The sequence below is a fragment of the Anneissia japonica genome, unplaced genomic scaffold (assembly GCF_011630105.1).
Source record: "Anneissia japonica isolate Jap-2015-1 unplaced genomic scaffold, ASM1163010v1 scaffold287833_len2544123_cov190, whole genome shotgun sequence".
Classification (NCBI taxonomy): Eukaryota; Metazoa; Echinodermata; class Crinoidea; order Comatulida; family Comatulidae; genus Anneissia; species Anneissia japonica.
The window spans coordinates 885,553-905,029 of NW_022757233.1; the positions used below are offsets into that span (position 1 = coordinate 885,553).

General features: G+C 33.9%; 2 protein-coding genes across 9 annotated transcripts in view; one reads left to right on the plus strand and one right to left on the minus strand.

Annotated features, from left to right (window-relative positions):
- Nucleotides 1-3,464, plus strand: part of LOC117124568 (neuronal acetylcholine receptor subunit alpha-3-like) — a 30,109-nt gene extending 26,645 nt beyond the window's left edge. The window contains exon 6 of the mRNA XM_033270848.1: nucleotides 121-3,464. Coding sequence (XP_033126739.1) covers nucleotides 121-294 — 174 coding nt within the window. The 3' untranslated portion in view covers nucleotides 295-3,464. The remainder of the gene's footprint in view (nucleotides 1-120) is intronic.
- Nucleotides 3,465-5,069: 1,605 nt separating this feature from the next.
- The window catches only part of LOC117124567 (glycosyltransferase 1 domain-containing protein 1-like), a 19,008-nt gene continuing 4,600 nt past the window's right edge, over nucleotides 5,070-19,477 (minus strand). For all 8 annotated transcript variants that reach the window (XM_033270839.1, XM_033270842.1, XM_033270844.1 and 5 more), the window contains 6 exons: nucleotides 18,993-19,139; nucleotides 18,518-18,611; nucleotides 17,859-17,979; nucleotides 15,885-15,983; nucleotides 9,484-9,651; nucleotides 5,070-8,256 (listed from right to left, as the gene is read on the minus strand). In XM_033270839.1, coding sequence (XP_033126730.1) covers nucleotides 9,496-9,651; nucleotides 15,885-15,983; nucleotides 17,859-17,979; nucleotides 18,518-18,611; nucleotides 18,993-19,139 — 617 coding nt within the window. In that variant the 3' untranslated portion in view covers nucleotides 5,070-8,256; nucleotides 9,484-9,495. The remainder of the gene's footprint in view (nucleotides 8,257-9,483; nucleotides 9,652-15,884; nucleotides 15,984-17,858; nucleotides 17,980-18,517; nucleotides 18,612-18,992; nucleotides 19,140-19,477) is intronic.

Consider the following 19,477-nt stretch of genomic DNA (forward strand, 5'->3'; position numbering starts at 1 on the left):
CATCATTATCATTATTATCATCGCCATCATTGTCATTATTATTATTATTATTATTATTATTATTATTATTATTATTAATATTATTATTAATATTATTATTATTATTCTGTTACTATCTAGGCTAAAGAGGAATGGAAATACTGTGCTATGGTCTTCGATCGTATTTTCCTTATTATTTATCTTTGTGGCGTCTTCGTTGGAACAGTTGTCATCATTTTGGAAGCGCCCTTAGCCACATCGTTCTTCACAGAACAACTGTGGACCTCTCAGCAGTCAAATTCAAGCTCTGTATGAACCAAACCGTCGCTCAAAACCCTTTTGTAAATCACGTTTTGTGCGCACGTTCCATGCCGTGCATGTGCATGTCTTTTGCTTTTTACACGGTACGGAATGGTATCTTATTGGTACAAGAAATAACGTATAATATTATATTCTCGATGGATGTTTCCTGAGATACACATATGCATATGTTAACGAGAAAGAACCAATTTTTGTCTCAGGAGAGTGTAACTAAGACATTGCGACAGTATCTATGATTAAATTTGATAATTCAAAATTGTTTTGAACATGATCGTAGAAGCAGAAGCAGGAGACATTGAGCTCATATCAATGCCATTACATCACTGAAGTGTAACAGGACTTCCTTTTGTGTTACACATTAGTAAACTTAGTTTAGACTTAGGCCAAGATCTTCAGGCCAATTGCTATATATTTATATTTATAACTAGTAGATCTACAATACAGACCACGACGACCGCTAGTGTGATAATGAATGCAACTAGTATAAGCATTACCGGTATGGGCTTCACTTGAAGTTTTTGTTTTGTTTTGTTTTTAATTACGTGGTGTAATTGAAAAAAAAATCACGTACAGGACTAGTAGGATGCATGATCCAAGTGCATCACCCCACACATCACGCAACTGTGAAGGCCTACACTTTGATACCATGATAGCACTTCTATCTGCCGCAGTTTGACATAAACCTACGTATAAGTTGTGCGCGTGTATGATTAGTGCTGCACGTAAAGAAATCGCATTATTTCTCGTGTGACGGATGGTGGTCACAGTTGCGTAGGAATTGCTGGACGCCGTAAACGTACGTACACGTACGTTTTGAGGCACACGTACGTGTCTTTGTGGACAAGCGCGTACTCTTAGCAATCTTTTGATTGATCATTTGTTAAGTTTGATTGAGAGTCGGAGAAAGTCCATTGCTCTAGTCTGAACCAAGTCTTACTAATCTCTCTGAACCCAGACTGAATGTAATTCTTAGGAAAAGTTAATTTATCCAATTATTAAGTTATTAGTTCATTATTCCTGTTTGCTCAAAGATGTTTGGATAAAGATTGACCTCAGACGCGTGCGAAACAAATAGAATAAAGGTTTATGCAGGCGTGACAAATATGCAATTCATTTGCAATAGAAAATAGCAGCCATCATCTCATTGATGGCCTAGCGTTGTCCACACGTAGGCCTATGATATAAATAGTTTTGATCCCATTTTTGTGACGTGGGTGCGTGTCTTTAGTTCGTGATGTACGTGAAGAAAACGCACGTAATTAATACTCATTTCTACGCATGACTGATAATGGTCGCGCGTAAGACATTTTGTCTACGACTGGGCACGTATAGGTATAACATGATATCGAGAAAATGAACTTGTTACAGCATACTTCGTGGGGATGAATTATATTAACGTTGTCATGCAAAGCTTTCCCCTGCATAACATGAATTGTTTGCGATATCCATTACGCATCATCGGTCAAAACAGACGATGAAGTAAATCCCTTCAGCATTCTGCTTGCTATCAACCCCTATCTGATTCCTTCATCTGTCCCTTGATCGTGTTTCTATCCCTTGATTTTTAAAAACCGTCAAATTTATTCCGTTGGGTTTATCAGGAGAATACGTAAATGACTAAAAATGACAGGTCAGTTTGACAGTCAAAACGTCAAACGACATGAAAACCATATCAATATTGGTGGCATTACAATTCGATAAATATAATGAGCAGTGCATGGACTGTGAGCTCACTTACCCACGTCATCAACATTTTTTCGTGCGCAATATGCTTACAAGATTTGCTTGACACTGGACGGTTCACATAGCGTTTGAATTCCGGATATTTCAGATATAGGGGCTAATAAATTGTAAAATAACTACTGGTATTGCAAAAGTAGGCCTACCCATACCGTGAATAATAATTGCCGCTGTCAAACAGTACCGTAGCAAACGCTGTTTTAATTATTCGTCGCTTTCGAAAAAGAGTCGCGACTGGCCGGGCACTCACTGTGCGGAGTTGGATTCGGCGGCCAACGGTCGTACGACGCAGTAAGTGCCAGGCTTTAGAGTCAGCGTGCTTTGATATTTTAGTAGCATTGTGAACGATGCGCATTAACACAAATCAAACGATTGTTGTTCTGTGTGATAATTATTTCAACCATCAAAATAACGCGCAAACTTTTGATGACGTAATCAATGGTTTGGTATTCAACACTTAGGTATGATTGAGGATATTCTGTGTATTTAGGCCATTTTATGAACGTTTCATTTATATTAATTCTTTTACAGATGGTTTCATTTTTTTAAACAAAGATCTTCCATTTAAATATTACTTTAAAAGTCCGCTATTCGGGTCTTCCGTTTATATATATATTTTTTGTTTTTATCTAGCATCTATTTATTCATGTCATAAGTTCTATTGGTATTGAGTTTAAACTATTTTTATCAAATCTATCTAAATATCCTTTTTAAATATAGGCCTATACTGTTTGTGTTGAGCTAAATTCATATGAATATTTGAAAGGCTCAGGCCTGTATAGTACACTAAGTTATTGAGTAAGTTGAGGCAGGCAGGGCCTACAATTAACATTCTATTTTCCTTCATAGGCTCTTAAATTGAAATTAATTTAATAAATTGATTTTTGAGGTTATTTTTTTAGATTTCACTGCAGACGGTAAACATTCAAGTAAATATTCTGATTCATTTAGTTGTATTTCAATAATAATAATAATAATGATAATAATAATAATAACAATAATAAGTAGTAATAAAATCACATTGGCCTAATAAACTTGTATTGAGTTGAAAAAAAACTTTGCTTTCATCATCATCATCATCATCATTCATCATCACCATCTTCTCCTCATCATCATTATATTATTGTATTCTAATTAGTCTTCCATTTTTACATTCATCAAATTCATCTGAATACGGAAGATAGGCCAAATAATTTTAAAGATATTTTGGAATGAATACATTATAAATATTATAAATTAGGAAATTTATCTGTCCCACTTTTAAGTCCCCTGTATATGATACCACGTTTTAATGCGCAATTAATGTACGCGCAGAATATATATTGATAAACGAATGAATTTATAAATAAGAAGGCACAGTGAGTTAAGATCTACTTATCACGAATATTATTACTCCCGGGAAAATAAATAAATCTTAATAAAAAGAAATGTGAACTTTTTGTTTTTCCAATGAACTGTGTCGCCGCGCTTGGTTCATTAAGGGTAAGATAATTTAACTGTAATGATGATGATGATGATGGAGATGATGATGAATAAGATGATGATGATGATGATGATGATGATGGAGATGGTGATGATGATGATGATGGGGATGGTGATGATGATTGTGGTGGTGATGGTGATGTCGTTGACGATGATGAAAAACATGACGAGGATGATGACGTCTAACATATAACCAGATTATCAGCAAGTCATCAAAGTAGTGTAATTTTAGTTTATTCCATTCATATCATAACCGGCAGCCACAAAACAAATCTGCACTAATGGGTTGGAGAAATTACCAGTTGGTTTAAATTACGCAAGGATTCGAAATTGGCAAGCTATCGACCGATTGCTGGGGGCACGGTGAATTAACTGAATGTGAGGGTGACATGCGCGTGTACCGCCTTGCGGACGAATTTGTCGGAATGTCGAGATTCCTATATGCCATGCAGTCAATCCATACACAAGTTTCCTAAACACATTGCACTTAAGCAAGTTACAATCTAACCATGTCATTCAACATTTGCTCACCTGTGCGCTGCGGACAGGTGGGAAAATATGCGATTCCCAAGCGGGAAACCTCAAAGTAGCAACCGAAGGGTCACAGCGCAATACTTGTAAATACTCGTCGGGATAATTATGGCAATTATGTGAGCCACGCTCTTACTAGAAACATAAGTAATGTTTAAATATCACGTTGAGACATTTAAGATTGTTGTCACATGAATTCGATCAGATAAAACGGAGGGCGTAAGATACCAGTGGCCTATAAATGAGTCTTGAAATGTGTGTGTGGTGGGAAGATGCTTTCCGGTGGGGGGGGGGGTGAAGTGGGGTATTGCGCTGTGGTCATGTAAATTTGAAGGATTTCTAACGTTCGTGCTATTATATGAAGCAGACACACCTCCTAATAAGGACTTACTTTATACCTCCTTGCACCGAATAAAACAAACAAAACGATATTCTTAAAAACATGCCTTACATAGTAGACCTATGCTTTAATTAACTGCGAACTGCGCATAGTGGTAAATGTGGTTACGCGGTTGGTTCGCAACTATAGTGCAGAGAGCTCTTCATGATGTTTATTTTCAGCAGGATTTAGAAGCATGGATTCCCCCGCCCGAAATTAATTAGGACGACGTCTAATATAAAGAGGTACTTCACAAACGCATTAGCGTCCAGTCGCTCATACATATTTGGAATATAACATAACTGGAGCATAACGATACTAACATCGCATAAACGAGCCACACATTCTCGATAAAATTAATGGTGACGCACAACTATCAGCAAACGAAATTGGACCACACCCACGGTATGGCATTTCCTCAATATTAATTTTTTTCCCTCAAAAATAATGCTTTGTATAGAAATAATAACAACAACAATAATTTACTGAATAGTTCTTTTTTGGTGTACACGTGGTGTACCGCAAACATCAACATATGTGTTATTACTTCGCCATGCAAACTTTCGACCGATTACAGATGTCAGAAAACTGTAAATTAATTTTAAACAACACATTCAAATGATTCTTGGTAAATTTATTGCATATGACTGTACTTGTAATGAAGTAAATTAATCAAACTGAAATTTGTTCATAATAAATTTGTCAAAATGCAAACAGTTGTGACATAGTCAGTTTGTTAATACAAATGATAAGTCTACATTTTCTAATGGTTATCATTATTCGAAATACATTCGTTTCAACGTATATTGAATTGCGCTAAATATCAAACTTGTACAGTAGTAAATGTGATTGTTTAGTACTGTAATTTACTTAAAAATAGAAACATAAAGTATAGTCATTTCAGCAGATAATTGTAAATTTGAACAAAAAATATGAATGATGATACACCACTATATACATTAAACATAAATTGTACATCAATACAATAACAATAATACACCATCGAATTAAATTATATTATACAAAGAAAAAATATAACTTATATTAATGATATCTTCATACATCTTCATGTATTTATAATTTGATATAAATTGGTTTGCTTAACATACAGGATATAATTCTAGAACTATTATTATATTTTATAATGTGGCGTTCCTACTCGATGACTTAATCCCATACAAGATGCGTCACAGGCTTCCTATACACTCAATGTGAAATTTCTGCTGTCTCTCTATGAACTGAAATTAGAATACAGGTGTCCATCCCGTTCAAGATCACTTTTGGGGCCAGGGTTTACCTAGTCTTTAGCAGCTTTGGTCTCTAATTATAAAAATAATTATCATAAAAATAAAGGATAAGTATTTATCCTGATGCCGCAGAAAATTGGTCTTTAATTAGAAGTGGTCTTTAATTGGAGGGAGATAACAGATACATAAAAATAAATATTTTTACATGAATAATTCAAGATATATTCTTTTCATTTAAAATGGTAGCTAAAATTATCAGTGAGAAATAATATAATTCTCTTCAAAAATATAATAATTTATATAATACTGTGTATATAGTAATATATATATATATAATTTGCCTGTAAATATTTACATTGAACATAAATGACCAGAGCCAGTCACTCAAATAACACACTGCAAAAAATATAAAAATTAGTAAGACACATGAATGATATAACCTACTGTAGTAAGTTTTCATAAATTAAAACTTACACAAATTAAATATTTGTTAAGAGAGGACTGAGGAATATGTTTATTAAAATATTTATGGTAGCTACCTGAAGAAAAATCACCCCCACCTTTGATAATATTTTCAATTAAAATGTTACATGGGAAAACAAAACAGAACTTGAAACTAATGAAAAATCACAGGAAAAAATGCATCCAAATTACCCAATGGAAGACAAAAATCCAATAAACACCTCATAGTGAACAACAATTCATTATTTAATTAAATAATTTAGTTTTCTTCCCATCAATATGAGAAACTTAAAAAAAATCTATTAATAATAATAATAATGGTCGACTTATAGAGCGCATATTGTGGAGACCTCTATCTTGCACTTAACATAAAAAACAAGAAAAAAACAAACAAACAAAATTCACCAAGGAAGTAATACTTAATTTAACCCTAAAGACATGTTAATCCTACTCCTTAAATCACTATTAACAGTAAGTGACATATGAATGAATGAATGAATCAATCAATCCAAAGAAATAAACACTATCGTAAGAGGGATGAATAATTTAAATATTAAAACATATTTTCATGTATTCACATTAAATCAACTTCACATTAATATAGGCTACTATATGTGTTGATCAACCAATAAAGCAATCAATCATTCGATAAGACAAACATTTATAATGCACTATTCACCTAATGGGATGAATAAACTAAATATATAATACTACTGGAGGTTGTGGGTTCGGTTCCCACCTGAATCACTTGCCATTTTTTTTCACAAGTGTCTGAGCATTCAGTATGATAATAATGTCAGGTAGAGCAAAACATCATTCCTATTAAATTTCCTGATGCAACACCATAAATAATATTCTAATAAAGTTATTTCTAATAAAATAAAATTAGGGTAAGTACATAGCAATAAAAATGACACACAGAATGTAATTTATCAAAAATTTTATGTAATTGCCCTGTATGACTGACCCGATGAGCGACTCTATCAAAGCTAACAATCCTTATAAGGAAATGTAATCACATTAACAAAAGTGATACGTATCGAATATTGCATTTCCTTTCAACTTGCAGTGTGGTGAAGGAACACAGTAACATTTGTAAAACAATAAATCATTTTGACTTAAAGAGACATACAAAACAAAATCAAACATACTATTTATAAATCATCAAGCTGTTTGTCTGTTTGAACACCTTAGAAAGATTTTTAAGATAGAAAGATACTGTGGATGAGTGGTCAATCGAATTGTTGATACATTTCTGTAAAAAGCTTTGCAATGTGTCTGGTATTTTAATGTGAAGATATTTTAAAGAAGATCTAACTGAGTTGATCTGTTCACTCTGGATTTACCAGCTGCAGCGCTTATGGGTTATTTACTGTACTTGTTTTTTCTATAGATAAGCGATAAAAAAATAAAAGACAGAAAAATAATCACCGTGTGGTTCCAGAATGAAACATATGCCTATGAGAGATGACCTTCCATTATCAGTGAGCTGGATGAGTTTCCTAGAAACATATTTCCAACTAAAATACTTTTAAAAATGATCTCACATAAATCATTGTTCTCTCATCTACTATTGACTCCAAATCCTTTATGACATTCTCTACATCCAATTTACATTTTCAATCTATTTTGTATTTTCATGAAATTTATTCTAAACCATAAATGTAAACCGGTGCCTTTGCCTTGAGCAAGCTAATCACAATAAAAAATTATGAAATATTTAACTCCTCTAGGGAGCTTGTATGTGCTGTTTGTTTTTCAAAACATAACAAAAAAATTGAATGAATAATATAAAGCTTGGTTTCCATAAAAATGCTACACACTATCGCCGTCTCCACTGGCGATGCTGATTGGTCAGTTAAATCGGAGAGCGTTCCCGATTGCATCGGGGACAGCTACGGAGTGCAAGGATTGCAGTGAAAATGCTGTAGCGACTGTGTAGCAATTTTATGGAAACCAGGCTTTAAGTGCTTAGAAGCTTTGTTTGCAAGACAAACACATTATAACATTTTTACGGGAATTTAAAGAGTTTAAACTTAAATCATCTGAACAAGGAGTCAATTTACAATTTTGTCGTCATTTCTTGAAACACAGCTTCAGTCTGCAACAATAAATCTAAAAGAAATAAAACCAAATATATGAACAATTTAAGACAATACTGTATAAATAAATAAAAGAGAAGAAAATTGAAAAAGAAGAAGAACCAACTTGCAAATCATACTGAGATAATGTCACTAAAATTAGTAACACTGTCTTCGGGGATGAATTGGCTTTGTACAGGCTTTAAACTCTAACAATAGTAGATCCAGGGCAGCGAGAAAAGAAAATATTTAACCATGCATGAAATTGCTTTAGAGATTGATATCTAAAATGGCTAAAACTCTAGAGCTTCACTAGGGCCAGTTTCTACTGAATATCGAGAAAGAAACGTTTCCCTTATCATTGGTTGATTATTTGATTAGCAATAAGTTGCAACTACATTTTGACTCCACATGAAACGGATACCAGGATTATACTCTACATATACATGACGTAACAATCACCCAGAAAGCAATTTAAAATTACCAATAAAAGCTTTAATTTAAAAAAATATTTTCGCGCTACTACCGAGATACAAACAATGATGATTCATCCTATTCGAATACTAGCAGCTTAACAATTCTATTAGTACTTAGTTGACCTTAGGTCAAATTAGGCCGCTATTTATGTTGCAGCTAAAAACTATCCCACAAAAACGGTTCTTTTGTTCAAAGAACAGTTCCTTGGTGTTCACAGCACGGTATTGATTCTGTACCAAAGAAAGGTTCTTTGGGACACCAAAAAGAACCATTCTTTTTTGTGGGGTCCGTTTCTACTGCCACAAAGAACCGTTCTTAAAAAGAATGATTCTTAAGAATGGTTCTTTCTCATCAGTAGAAACAAGCCCTAAGCCCACAGATAGGGAAGGAAGATCCAACCCAAACCCTCCAACATGGACCATAGGTATTGGATTGGTGCTTTGCATCTCCCTGCAGAAAAATCTTGGCCTTGTCCCTTATGTTTTGGATATACTTTTCTTGGTAGACAGTAAGGAGGATTGTTTTGATTAATCCTAATTAAGCAACACAAATACAGAATCAATTTAAAGTATCCAAGATAGATAATATAATTCGGAATCTTCTTGCACCATTTGCCATCCGAAATGTTTCATCAACAAAATTGATAAATCATTGCAAGATAGACAAATAAAAAATAAAATTAGAGATCTAAATTTAAACTTAAACAGTAACAATAAAAACATATTCAGACCATACAGACACATTTGAAAAATTAAGTCCTACTGGAACGTAACTACATACTTACCACTCTATGCTATTAATGTGTGCTTATAAGCTCTGCCACTATTCTACAATAAGTCCCCCTTTCTTTCTTGGTTGAGTGGTTCTTAATTAAGTATTCTTTCGCATTTTGAATAATCTGCTTTCGAAAACTGACATCTTGTCTTAAACACTTTGCATATTGTATGAATTCCTTGAAGGGTAAAAGACAAGAAATCACCAAGAAGTATTAACCAAAACTATTGAACATAAATAAGATTTAAACAGTATATCATTATTTCAATACACTTGAGACTAACTTTACACACAACTGTTACTGTGTATAGGAATCAAAACAAATAAAACCATATTATTTAATGTATGATTAAATCTGTATCCATCGGAAAAAACCTGCAAGATTGTTTACAAGGCATCAAGATGTGGATTAAAATATCAAATTTATAAGAAATTGCAGAAATTATATGAATAAAAACAAATAAAACCATATTTAATTTAGATATAAAATATAAATTTTTTGTGAAATTACTGAAATTATAGGAATCAAAGCAAATAATAAAACCATATACAATTTAGACATAAAATATCAGACTTTTGTGTAATTGCAAACATTATACGAATAAAAACACCATCATGTTTTATGTGGTAAATATCTCTGATTTGTCCATATATGGGTGTGATAATATGTCATCAGCATGGGCATATCACTCATCTTTGTCGAATAAAACGTGACAGTGTGGAGGGAGTTTTATGTTCCTTCAATATTTTCTATAGAATACTCTAGACTCCAACATCACACTCACAATGCAATGCTAACATAACCATTAAAGAAAAACATTCTAAAAACAGAGTCTCCTTGACACTCTGCATGGATAACTTTATCTTTATTATCATCAGAGTCGAGTTTATGAACTTCAAAATGTAATTAGAATGTGGCAGTTAGCAAGAGTCGATAGCAAACTGACATAATCTCTTTGTTTATGAGCTTATAATGAACAGATATAAGGATTCTTTAAAATGCTGTCTTTATAAAAAGTGCACAGAAACCAGGCTCATTTATTTCCCATTACTTAAAGTGCATGCATATGTTTTCTCAGATTTTTCACCTTTAAAAAAGGGATTTTAAAATAATTGATACTGGAACACAGAAGTAATACTATCAAGTGAGACGTAACATGGAAAAATTTGACTTTGAATCGAAGGCCTACGCACACGTTGTATGACTGTCGGCCGTTGAATTCATCCCTACTCTCTGTTATCGCTCAGTGACGCAATGCCATCTGTTGATATCAGACCGAGGGGACCATCATTAAAAAATTTTCATTTTACACACCTCATTGTCGCAGTGTGTGCCCGGCTTAGAGGCTGGCGAGTTTTGAGCTTGCTGTAGGATTTTATTTGTAGGATGCATTGTGTAGGTTCATATCAATTCATTGTCCAATACAACAACTAATATGTGATAGAGGTACAGTAGGAACATTGTTGGTGACCAAAAAGAACTGTTTAACAATGCTCAGATTAATCTAAACCGAGATCAAAAAGGAAAATTCATTTCTCCTTAAGAATGGTTGCGATAGGAGTATTCTTCTTCACCCAGTGAGGTTCAGAGTGCAGATTTGTATTTAAAAAAAACAAAAAAACGATACCACTGACCACAACATTTTGTGAATGAATTCTGGTTTTGATGGAAAGGAGAATATTTACAGGATCTTAAATTTTCGTTCAAAATGGAATCGCCCTCGACGAAATCTTAGTAAAGACGATATTGTGATTATTAAAGATGATAACTTGCACGCAACTAATGGAACCTTGCTATAGTAGTTGATGTATTTCCTGATATAAATGGACACATGCGAAAAGTAAAATAAATTGTAGGTGAACTGGTCGGCAATTAGATGGAAAAGGCAAGGGAACAATATATCTAGGCCAATCCACAAATTAGTTTGCTGCAAGAAGTTTAAAAGGGCAATTCCTCATTGGGAGCATTTAAAAGTAATGTTTTTGTTTGTAAGTGCACTTTCAAACAGGTTTCAAGCAAAAGTAATTTGCATTTTTTTGATAATACTGTAAACATGTAATGCTTCAAATGTACTGTTAAATTTGTGTAAGAATCGGTTTATTGGTATTTGTATTGAGAAATTACTGCAAGTTGTTACCATGTTATCGTAACTGTGTAAATGAACATGTTAAAGATGCAATGTGTGTCATGAGTTAGAAACAAATAAAACATCTACTTTTATATTTGAACTGCCTAATTTGTATTTTAAGTGAGTTATTAAGTCGTAAGTTTTAATTTATTTTTTTGAGATTGTTTCTGATTTTCATTTGGCAGACAGTTCATCTTTAAATAGTATAGGCATATTAATAATAAAGTAATAATTGCATAACTGCTTTATAAGCTGCAAACGCAAACATTACATCACACGCCACTGCAGCTGTCTCTTATACACATCTAGATGTGTATAAGAGACAGATAATGAACAGATATAAGGATTCTTTAAAATGCTGTCTTTATAAAAAGTGCACAGAAACCAGGCTCATTTATTTCCCATTACTTAAAGTGCATGCATATGTTTTCTCAGATTTTTCACCTTTAAAAAAGGGATTTTAAAATAATTGATACTGGAACACAGAAGTAATACTATCAAGTGAGACGTAACATGGAAAAATTTGACTTTGAATCGAAGGCCTACGCACACGTTGTATGACTGTCGGCCGTTGAATTCATCCCTACTCTCTGTTATCGCTCAGTGACGCAATGCCATCTGTTGATATCAGACCGAGGGGACCATCATTAAAAAATTTTCATTTTACACACCTCATTGTCGCAGTGTGTGCCCGGCTTAGAGGCTGGCGAGTTTTGAGCTTGCTGTAGGATTTTATTTGTAGGATGCATTGTGTAGGTTCATATCAATTCATTGTCCAATACAACAACTAATATGTGATAGAGGTACAGTAGGAACATTGTTGGTGACCAAAAAGAACTGTTTAACAATGCTCAGATTAATCTAAACCGAGATCAAAAAGGAAAATTCATTTCTCCTTAAGAATGGTTGCGATAGGAGTATTCTTCTTCACCCAGTGAGGTTCAGAGTGCAGATTTGTATTTAAAAAAAACAAAAAAACGATACCACTGACCACAACATTTTGTGAATGAATTCTGGTTTTGATGGAAAGGAGAATATTTACAGGATCTTAAATTTTCGTTCAAAATGGAATCGCCCTCGACGAAATCTTAGTAAAGACGATATTGTGATTATTAAAGATGATAACTTGCACGCAACTAATGGAACCTTGCTATAGTAGTTGATGTATTCCCTGATATAAATGGACACATGCGAAAAGTAAAATAAATTGTAGGTGAACTGGTCGGCAATTAGATGCAAAAGGCAAGGGAACGAAATATCTAGGCCAATCCACAAATAAAGCAATTCCTCATCGGGAGCATTTAAAAGTAATGTTTTTGTTTGTAAGTGCTCTTTCAAACAGGTTCCAAGCAAAAGTAATTTGCATTTGTTTGATAATACTGTAAACCTGTAATGCTTTAAATGTACTGTTAAATTTGTGTAAGAATCAGTTTATTGGTATTTGTATTGAGAAATTACTGCAAGTTGTTACCATGTTATCGTAACTGTGTAAATGAACATGATATGTTAAAGATGCAATGTGTGTCATGAGTCAGAAACAAATAAAACATCTACTTTTATATTTGAACTGCCTAATTTGTATTTTAAGTGAGTTATTAAATCGTAAGTTTTAATTTATTTTTTTTGAGATTGTTTCTGATTTTCTTTTGACAGACAGTTCATCTTTAAATAGTATAGGCATATTAATAATACAGTAATAATTAATAAAAAATAATAATAATATTGAGTAACATATTTGTTTAAATTAAACTTCAGCATAAAATTTAAATTAACTTTAAAATTTTATACATGTCATATATGCAAAACTAGCATTCTGAACGAGTGTGGCATAACTGCTTTATAAGCTGCAAACGCAAACATTACATCACACGCCACTGCAGCATTAATGTGAATAGGCCAAGTTTTCACGGAACTGATAAATGGTAGAAATAAAACTGAAGTTCCTGTCAAAGCCTTGGACATTGTGTTTTACTATGTGTGTTTAGACTCAATCAGCCTCAAGGTAGCCTAACATGAAGCACTTCCGTGAAAATTGTCTTGCTACATTACAGCTACACAAATTACCGTAAAACCTTAAATAGAAACCCTGACTCCTTTTTTTTTTTTGTGAATTTTGGATGGGCTTCTTTTCGAGATGGGCTTTTTTTCGAAGCTACTTTTGCTAAGTAAAACTTATTTTCCAAAATGAATTATGTAAATTGAATTAAATAAATAGGGCCTCTGTAACATCAGTTTGTATCATAGAGTGTATCAACCGGCATTAAATCACCTAAACTACTGTATAAAGCAAGCATGTTTTAAATTTGTTCTGTCTCTTTGAAATTCATGTACAGTGTATGTACTGCACTATTTCAAAAAGAAGCCCATGCTTGCTTGAAAAGAAGCCCATGGGCCTCTTTTTGAGATGGGCTTCTTTTCAAGTCTACTTTTGCAAAGGAAAGGGGGGGGGCTTCAATTGAAGATGGGCTTCTTCTCAATATGCCAAAAACAATTCACATCTTGATGCCTTGTAAACAATCTTATGGGCTTTTTTCAATTACGATGGATAAAGATTTAATCATACATAATACAGAGCCTCCTCTCCCCCTGGGGAATATTCCCAGTATATAGTAGAGCCTTAGGAATGAGGGCAGTGTCGATGGAAATTAGCAACGCAATTAGACTACTGGTAATAAAAGGTCAATGAAGCATGATGTACAGAGCCGTAAGAGTAAGAAATGTTGCTGGTGGCAATTACACACACATTACAACACATGGTAACACATGCCTGTTTAATGACTATAACCCATATTGCATAACGATGCTGACACCTAGAAAACTCAGATCAAGTCTTCTCTACGATCAAGCACAACACTTAGCGTCACGTTCATTAAAGACGTGCCTTAATGATGTATCTGTCTCGTTCTAATAAAAATGACATAAGCAGTCGCAGCGTCTGAGAGTCGGAGTGTGGAAGAACAAACAGAGCCGGACCAAACAGTGATTAGTGGTAATGAGACTATATGGATTAAAAGTTTGCCAAGAAATTAGAAGCAATTGGGAAGGTTGATGTGGAGCTGACCTACATTAAGATTATAGAGGGCGGTAGGGTGATTCTTTTAACCATCTACTTGTGCTAAAATGTTTGCCCTTTTTACATATTTTATAAACATTTTTTGAGTGGGCAAGACTTACAGAACAGAACAAGACAAATTACAGGGGTCCATTAACCATTTATATTACTTTAAATAGTGTTTACTATCACCAAATAAGTTTTTAGCATTAAATGTAATTAATGACATTTTTTACAGATACAGTAGTCCTTGATTCATATCATTAGTAATTATTTTACTGAGTGAGATCAATGAGATCAACAATTAGCTTGCTGTCCCAAATCGCCATTTAATAATCTTAATCCTACCAAAAATTTAAATATATATATTGTGACCAATCTCATCAATAATCTTTATTGCATTAAAAACAGGTATTTCAATATTTTTATAGAATTTTTATTCAGCCCATATTTATAAGGTTTATAGTATGGAAGGACTAAGAATAAGATACAGTACTTTAAATAATGTAATTGATATTCTTGAAAATCACTAAAGAAACAAAGAATATTTTCTCTAAGCACTTGTGACCCTACAGATACCTTAAATCATTTCATAAAAATTGTATAAGAGCACTATATGTGGCAAAGACAAGCCAAATCAGTCACGATTTTGAGTTATTAAAACAGGGTTAAAGAGTAAAATAAGAGCTATCAAATGGTAAAAAAAATCATTAAAATCCCACATTTCATTATGAAGTTACAGGCATTTGAACATACAGCTGTTTAAAGAACAATATATGAGAAATCAGCCTTCAAAGTTTATGATTTTGGGCATTTCTCATGCAGAAACTATCATCAAATCCTTAAAAAGTGTTATTTTAACATTGAAAATGGGGAAAATAACAGCATAGTATGATGTATAGATATATAAAGCTTAGTTTAGTACAATAAAATAGATTTTTTTAAATTTGACAATCCAGCATGTTTTTGCCATTTTTTTCTGAAACATGATTTGCGACGAGTGACTGGTTTGGCTTGTCTTTGCCACATACATGCTCAGATCATTATAAATATAGTTATTACTGTCATTATTATTATTTATTGCTGTTTTTGCCTTCTGCACACTTACTTAGTGTATATAGTTTAAATAAGCAATTTATTATAGTAGCTGACACTTGTACAGGGAAAATGTCCCTTTGTTGGCTACCATCTCATTTGAGAAAAATAAAACTATGAATTATGAATTATTACCATTGGGGTGTTAAACAACAGACCAGTCTCGCCGTGGGTAATAATTGCTTTGTTTCCTGGTATATCTCTTGCTATAACTGGCACTTGTAAATCCATAGCCTACAAAAATTGTAATCATGAAGTTATAATATTGAGAGAATTTAAACTGGGGCCTGTTGCCATGCAGGTTTTATGATACTGGTTAACCCCCTTTTCTAGCAAACCCTCCCCCCCTCTTTTATGGCAAACCACCCTCCTCAAATTCCTCGAACGAGTCCTCCAATCCAACTGATGCACTGCAGTCCCACCCAGACTCAGACAGAATATTTTGCTGTTTTGAATTTACCTATCATCATTTATCTATTGATTTTTTGTCGTTTCGCGTGATTTTAATCATGTCAATTCACAGAAAATAATATTTTCTCTTAGCACCTCCTGAAATTATGTGCAGACCTTTTTCAAACATAACTGCTTTTATAGCATCATTTAGACCCACCTATAAAACACAAAAAATCACTCTGACTTTGTAGCCCCCAACTCCACCGGGATTTCACTCCTTCCCCTAGCCGGGGCCCTTCGACAGGCCCCTGGACACCACGCCAAGAAAACTCCCTTGGAAGAACCTGGCTATGGGCCTGAAACTTGTCAACGAATATTTAGCGGACAAGTTGTCTACTGTGAGTATTACTGTTGTTCCCACACCAATGCAGTGCATGCTACTGTGAAACAATTTACTTGTTTTAAGCTACATTCACACTCTCAACTTTTATGTGACAAACATCTGTGATTTGCCCATATATAGGCATGCAATATGATGTCATATCATACCCATATATGGGCATGCAATATGATGATGTCATATCATACCCATATATGGGCAAATCAGAAATTTGTCAGATAAAACTTGATAATATGATGAAAGATGTTCTATATGCTAAGTATTGCTCTGTCTCTTATACACATCTAGATGTGTATAAGAGACAGGTATATAGTAGAGCCTTAGGAATGAGGGCAGTGTCGATGGAAATTAGCAACGCAATTAGACTACTGGTAATAAAAGGTCAATGAAGCATGATGTACAGAGCCGTAAGAGTAAGAAATGTTGCTGGTGGCAATTACACACACATTACAACACATGGTAACACATGCCTGTTTAATGACTATAACCCATATTCCATAACGATGCTGACACCTAGAAAACTCAGATCAAGTCTTCTCTACGATCAAGCACAACACTTAGCGTCACGTTCATTAAAGACGTGCCTTAATGATGTATCTGTCTCGTTCTAATAAAAATGACATAAGCAGTCGCAGCGTCTGTTTGTCGTTTCATGTGATTTTAATCATGTCAATTCACAGAAAATAATATTTTCTCTTAGCACCTCCTGAAATTATGTGCAGACCTTTTTCAAACATAACTGCTTTTATAGCATCATTTAGACCCACCTATAAAACACAAAAAATCACTCTGACTTTGTAGCCCCCAACTCCACCGGGATTTCACTCCTTCCCCTAGCCGGGGCCCTTCGACAGGCCCCTGGACACCACGCCAAGAAAACTCCCTTGGAAGAACCTGGCTATGGGCCTGAAACTTGTCAACGAATATTTAGCGGACAAGTTGTCTACTGTGAGTATTACTGTTGTTCCCACACCAATGCAGTGCATGCTACTGTGAAACAATTTACTTGTTTTAAGCTACATTCACACTCTCAACTTTTATGTGACAAACATCTGTGATTTGCCCATATATAGGCATGCAATATGATGTCATATCATACCCATATATGGGCATGCAATATGATGATGTCATACCATACCCATATATGGGCATGCAATATGATGATGTCATACCATGCCCATATATGGGCAAATCAGAAATTTGTCACATAAAACTTGATAATATGGACGAGTTTAAAGATGTTCTATATGCTAAGTACTGCTAGTTGTTGCATTGTTAAATAAAATGAAGATAATTAAGTAATTTAATAAGCTTACTTCTAATATAGTAGATGACATTCCTTCACTTTGAGATGAATTGAGCAAAGCATAGGACTGCTTGATTGCAGTGTGAGCATGTGCAAGGGACATCTCAGGTAGCAAATACACACCTGGTAAACTGAAAGAACAATTTAAAAAGGGTCATATCAGAACATTCAGGGATCAGTTGCTCATGTGAAAAATAAAATGATAGCACTGGAAATGCTGAGTTAGCATAGCTGTATTAAGCAATTACTACAGCTCTATACTATACACTAGATGAACATATTAATACAATGTTTAGATTACTTACTTAAGGTTGAGCATGCTAAGATTAATTCATGAAATATGCCTAAGGCCTGTATTAATCTAATGTAAGTATAATCATTTCCTTTAATGTATGAAAATTGTTAAAATCAAAAGTGACTTTCACTGGTTTACTGATATGCAAAAATGTTTGAATTTTGAATTATCATTCACTGAACATGCTCCTCCTTATCAGTCTTCATCCATCATACTACAATTTTCTATACACTCGATCTCAACCTTTATTTCACTCGTACACTGTTGCTTGATGAGGAGAGTCAAACACCTTCAGGTTATCTGTCCCACAATAATGCACAATCGTTATTTTTTATCAAGCTCTACACAAATATTAAAGTTGCACTACTATTCACCTGTTGACAACTTGCTTCACTTGATCTGAATATGTTCCATCTAGCTCTGGCCCAGCTATCACCAGATGAACTGCATTCTCTTCAAGGTGCCACTCTACAGGAAAGTGATGCAAAAAAGAACCAGAATATAGTATCAGCAAACTGTCAATATAAAAGTACTGTTACAATTATTCACTAGTCCATGTATAGCTTTATTTTATACTAAAAAAATTTTCAAATTTGTTACTTATGGCAAATTCAGACAGCGTTGTACAACATATTCCAGCATGATTTGTTGATATGTCTGCGTCGTGGACATTCGCATCATTACAACAACCTAAGGACTGATCTCAATGATAAATACTGTCCAACCCTTTACTAAGTTGTGTGCCCATTGTGTAAAATATGAAGAAACTGAGACCCTGATCTGTTTCACTACTGTACCTCCCCCTGTGATTTGCAATAAGACATAACATTATAAATTTGCTTAAATTACCTGAAAATGCTCGAGTGAGGTAAAGCACATCCTTCACAGGTCTTAGTCCAGCTAAGAGCAAGAAAATGACGACTTCAGCATGTATGTTGCAGCTATTCTGAAGGTGTTGAACAAAATTAAAGGAACCATCAGGTGAGGTCTTAACAGCTGGAAAAAATACACAGATGAAGCTAATTCATTGCACCTCAGAAACAGAAAAAGATAACCTATGGATATGTCTGTGTTAACTATGAGTCTGTCCACACATCCATCCATCTTCCTCTATGTCCATATGTCCCTATCTATTGGTATTTATTTATTTCATGTATTAATTAATTAATTAAATTATTCATTCAATCGTTCATATTTTCATTTACTCCCTTACTAATTCATTCATCAGTCTATCTGTCTATGCAATTATTCATTCATTCATTTACTCATTCATTTATACCAAACAATAAGAGAAATGAATAAAATTTGCAGCATGTTTGTCCATTCAGTTCCTC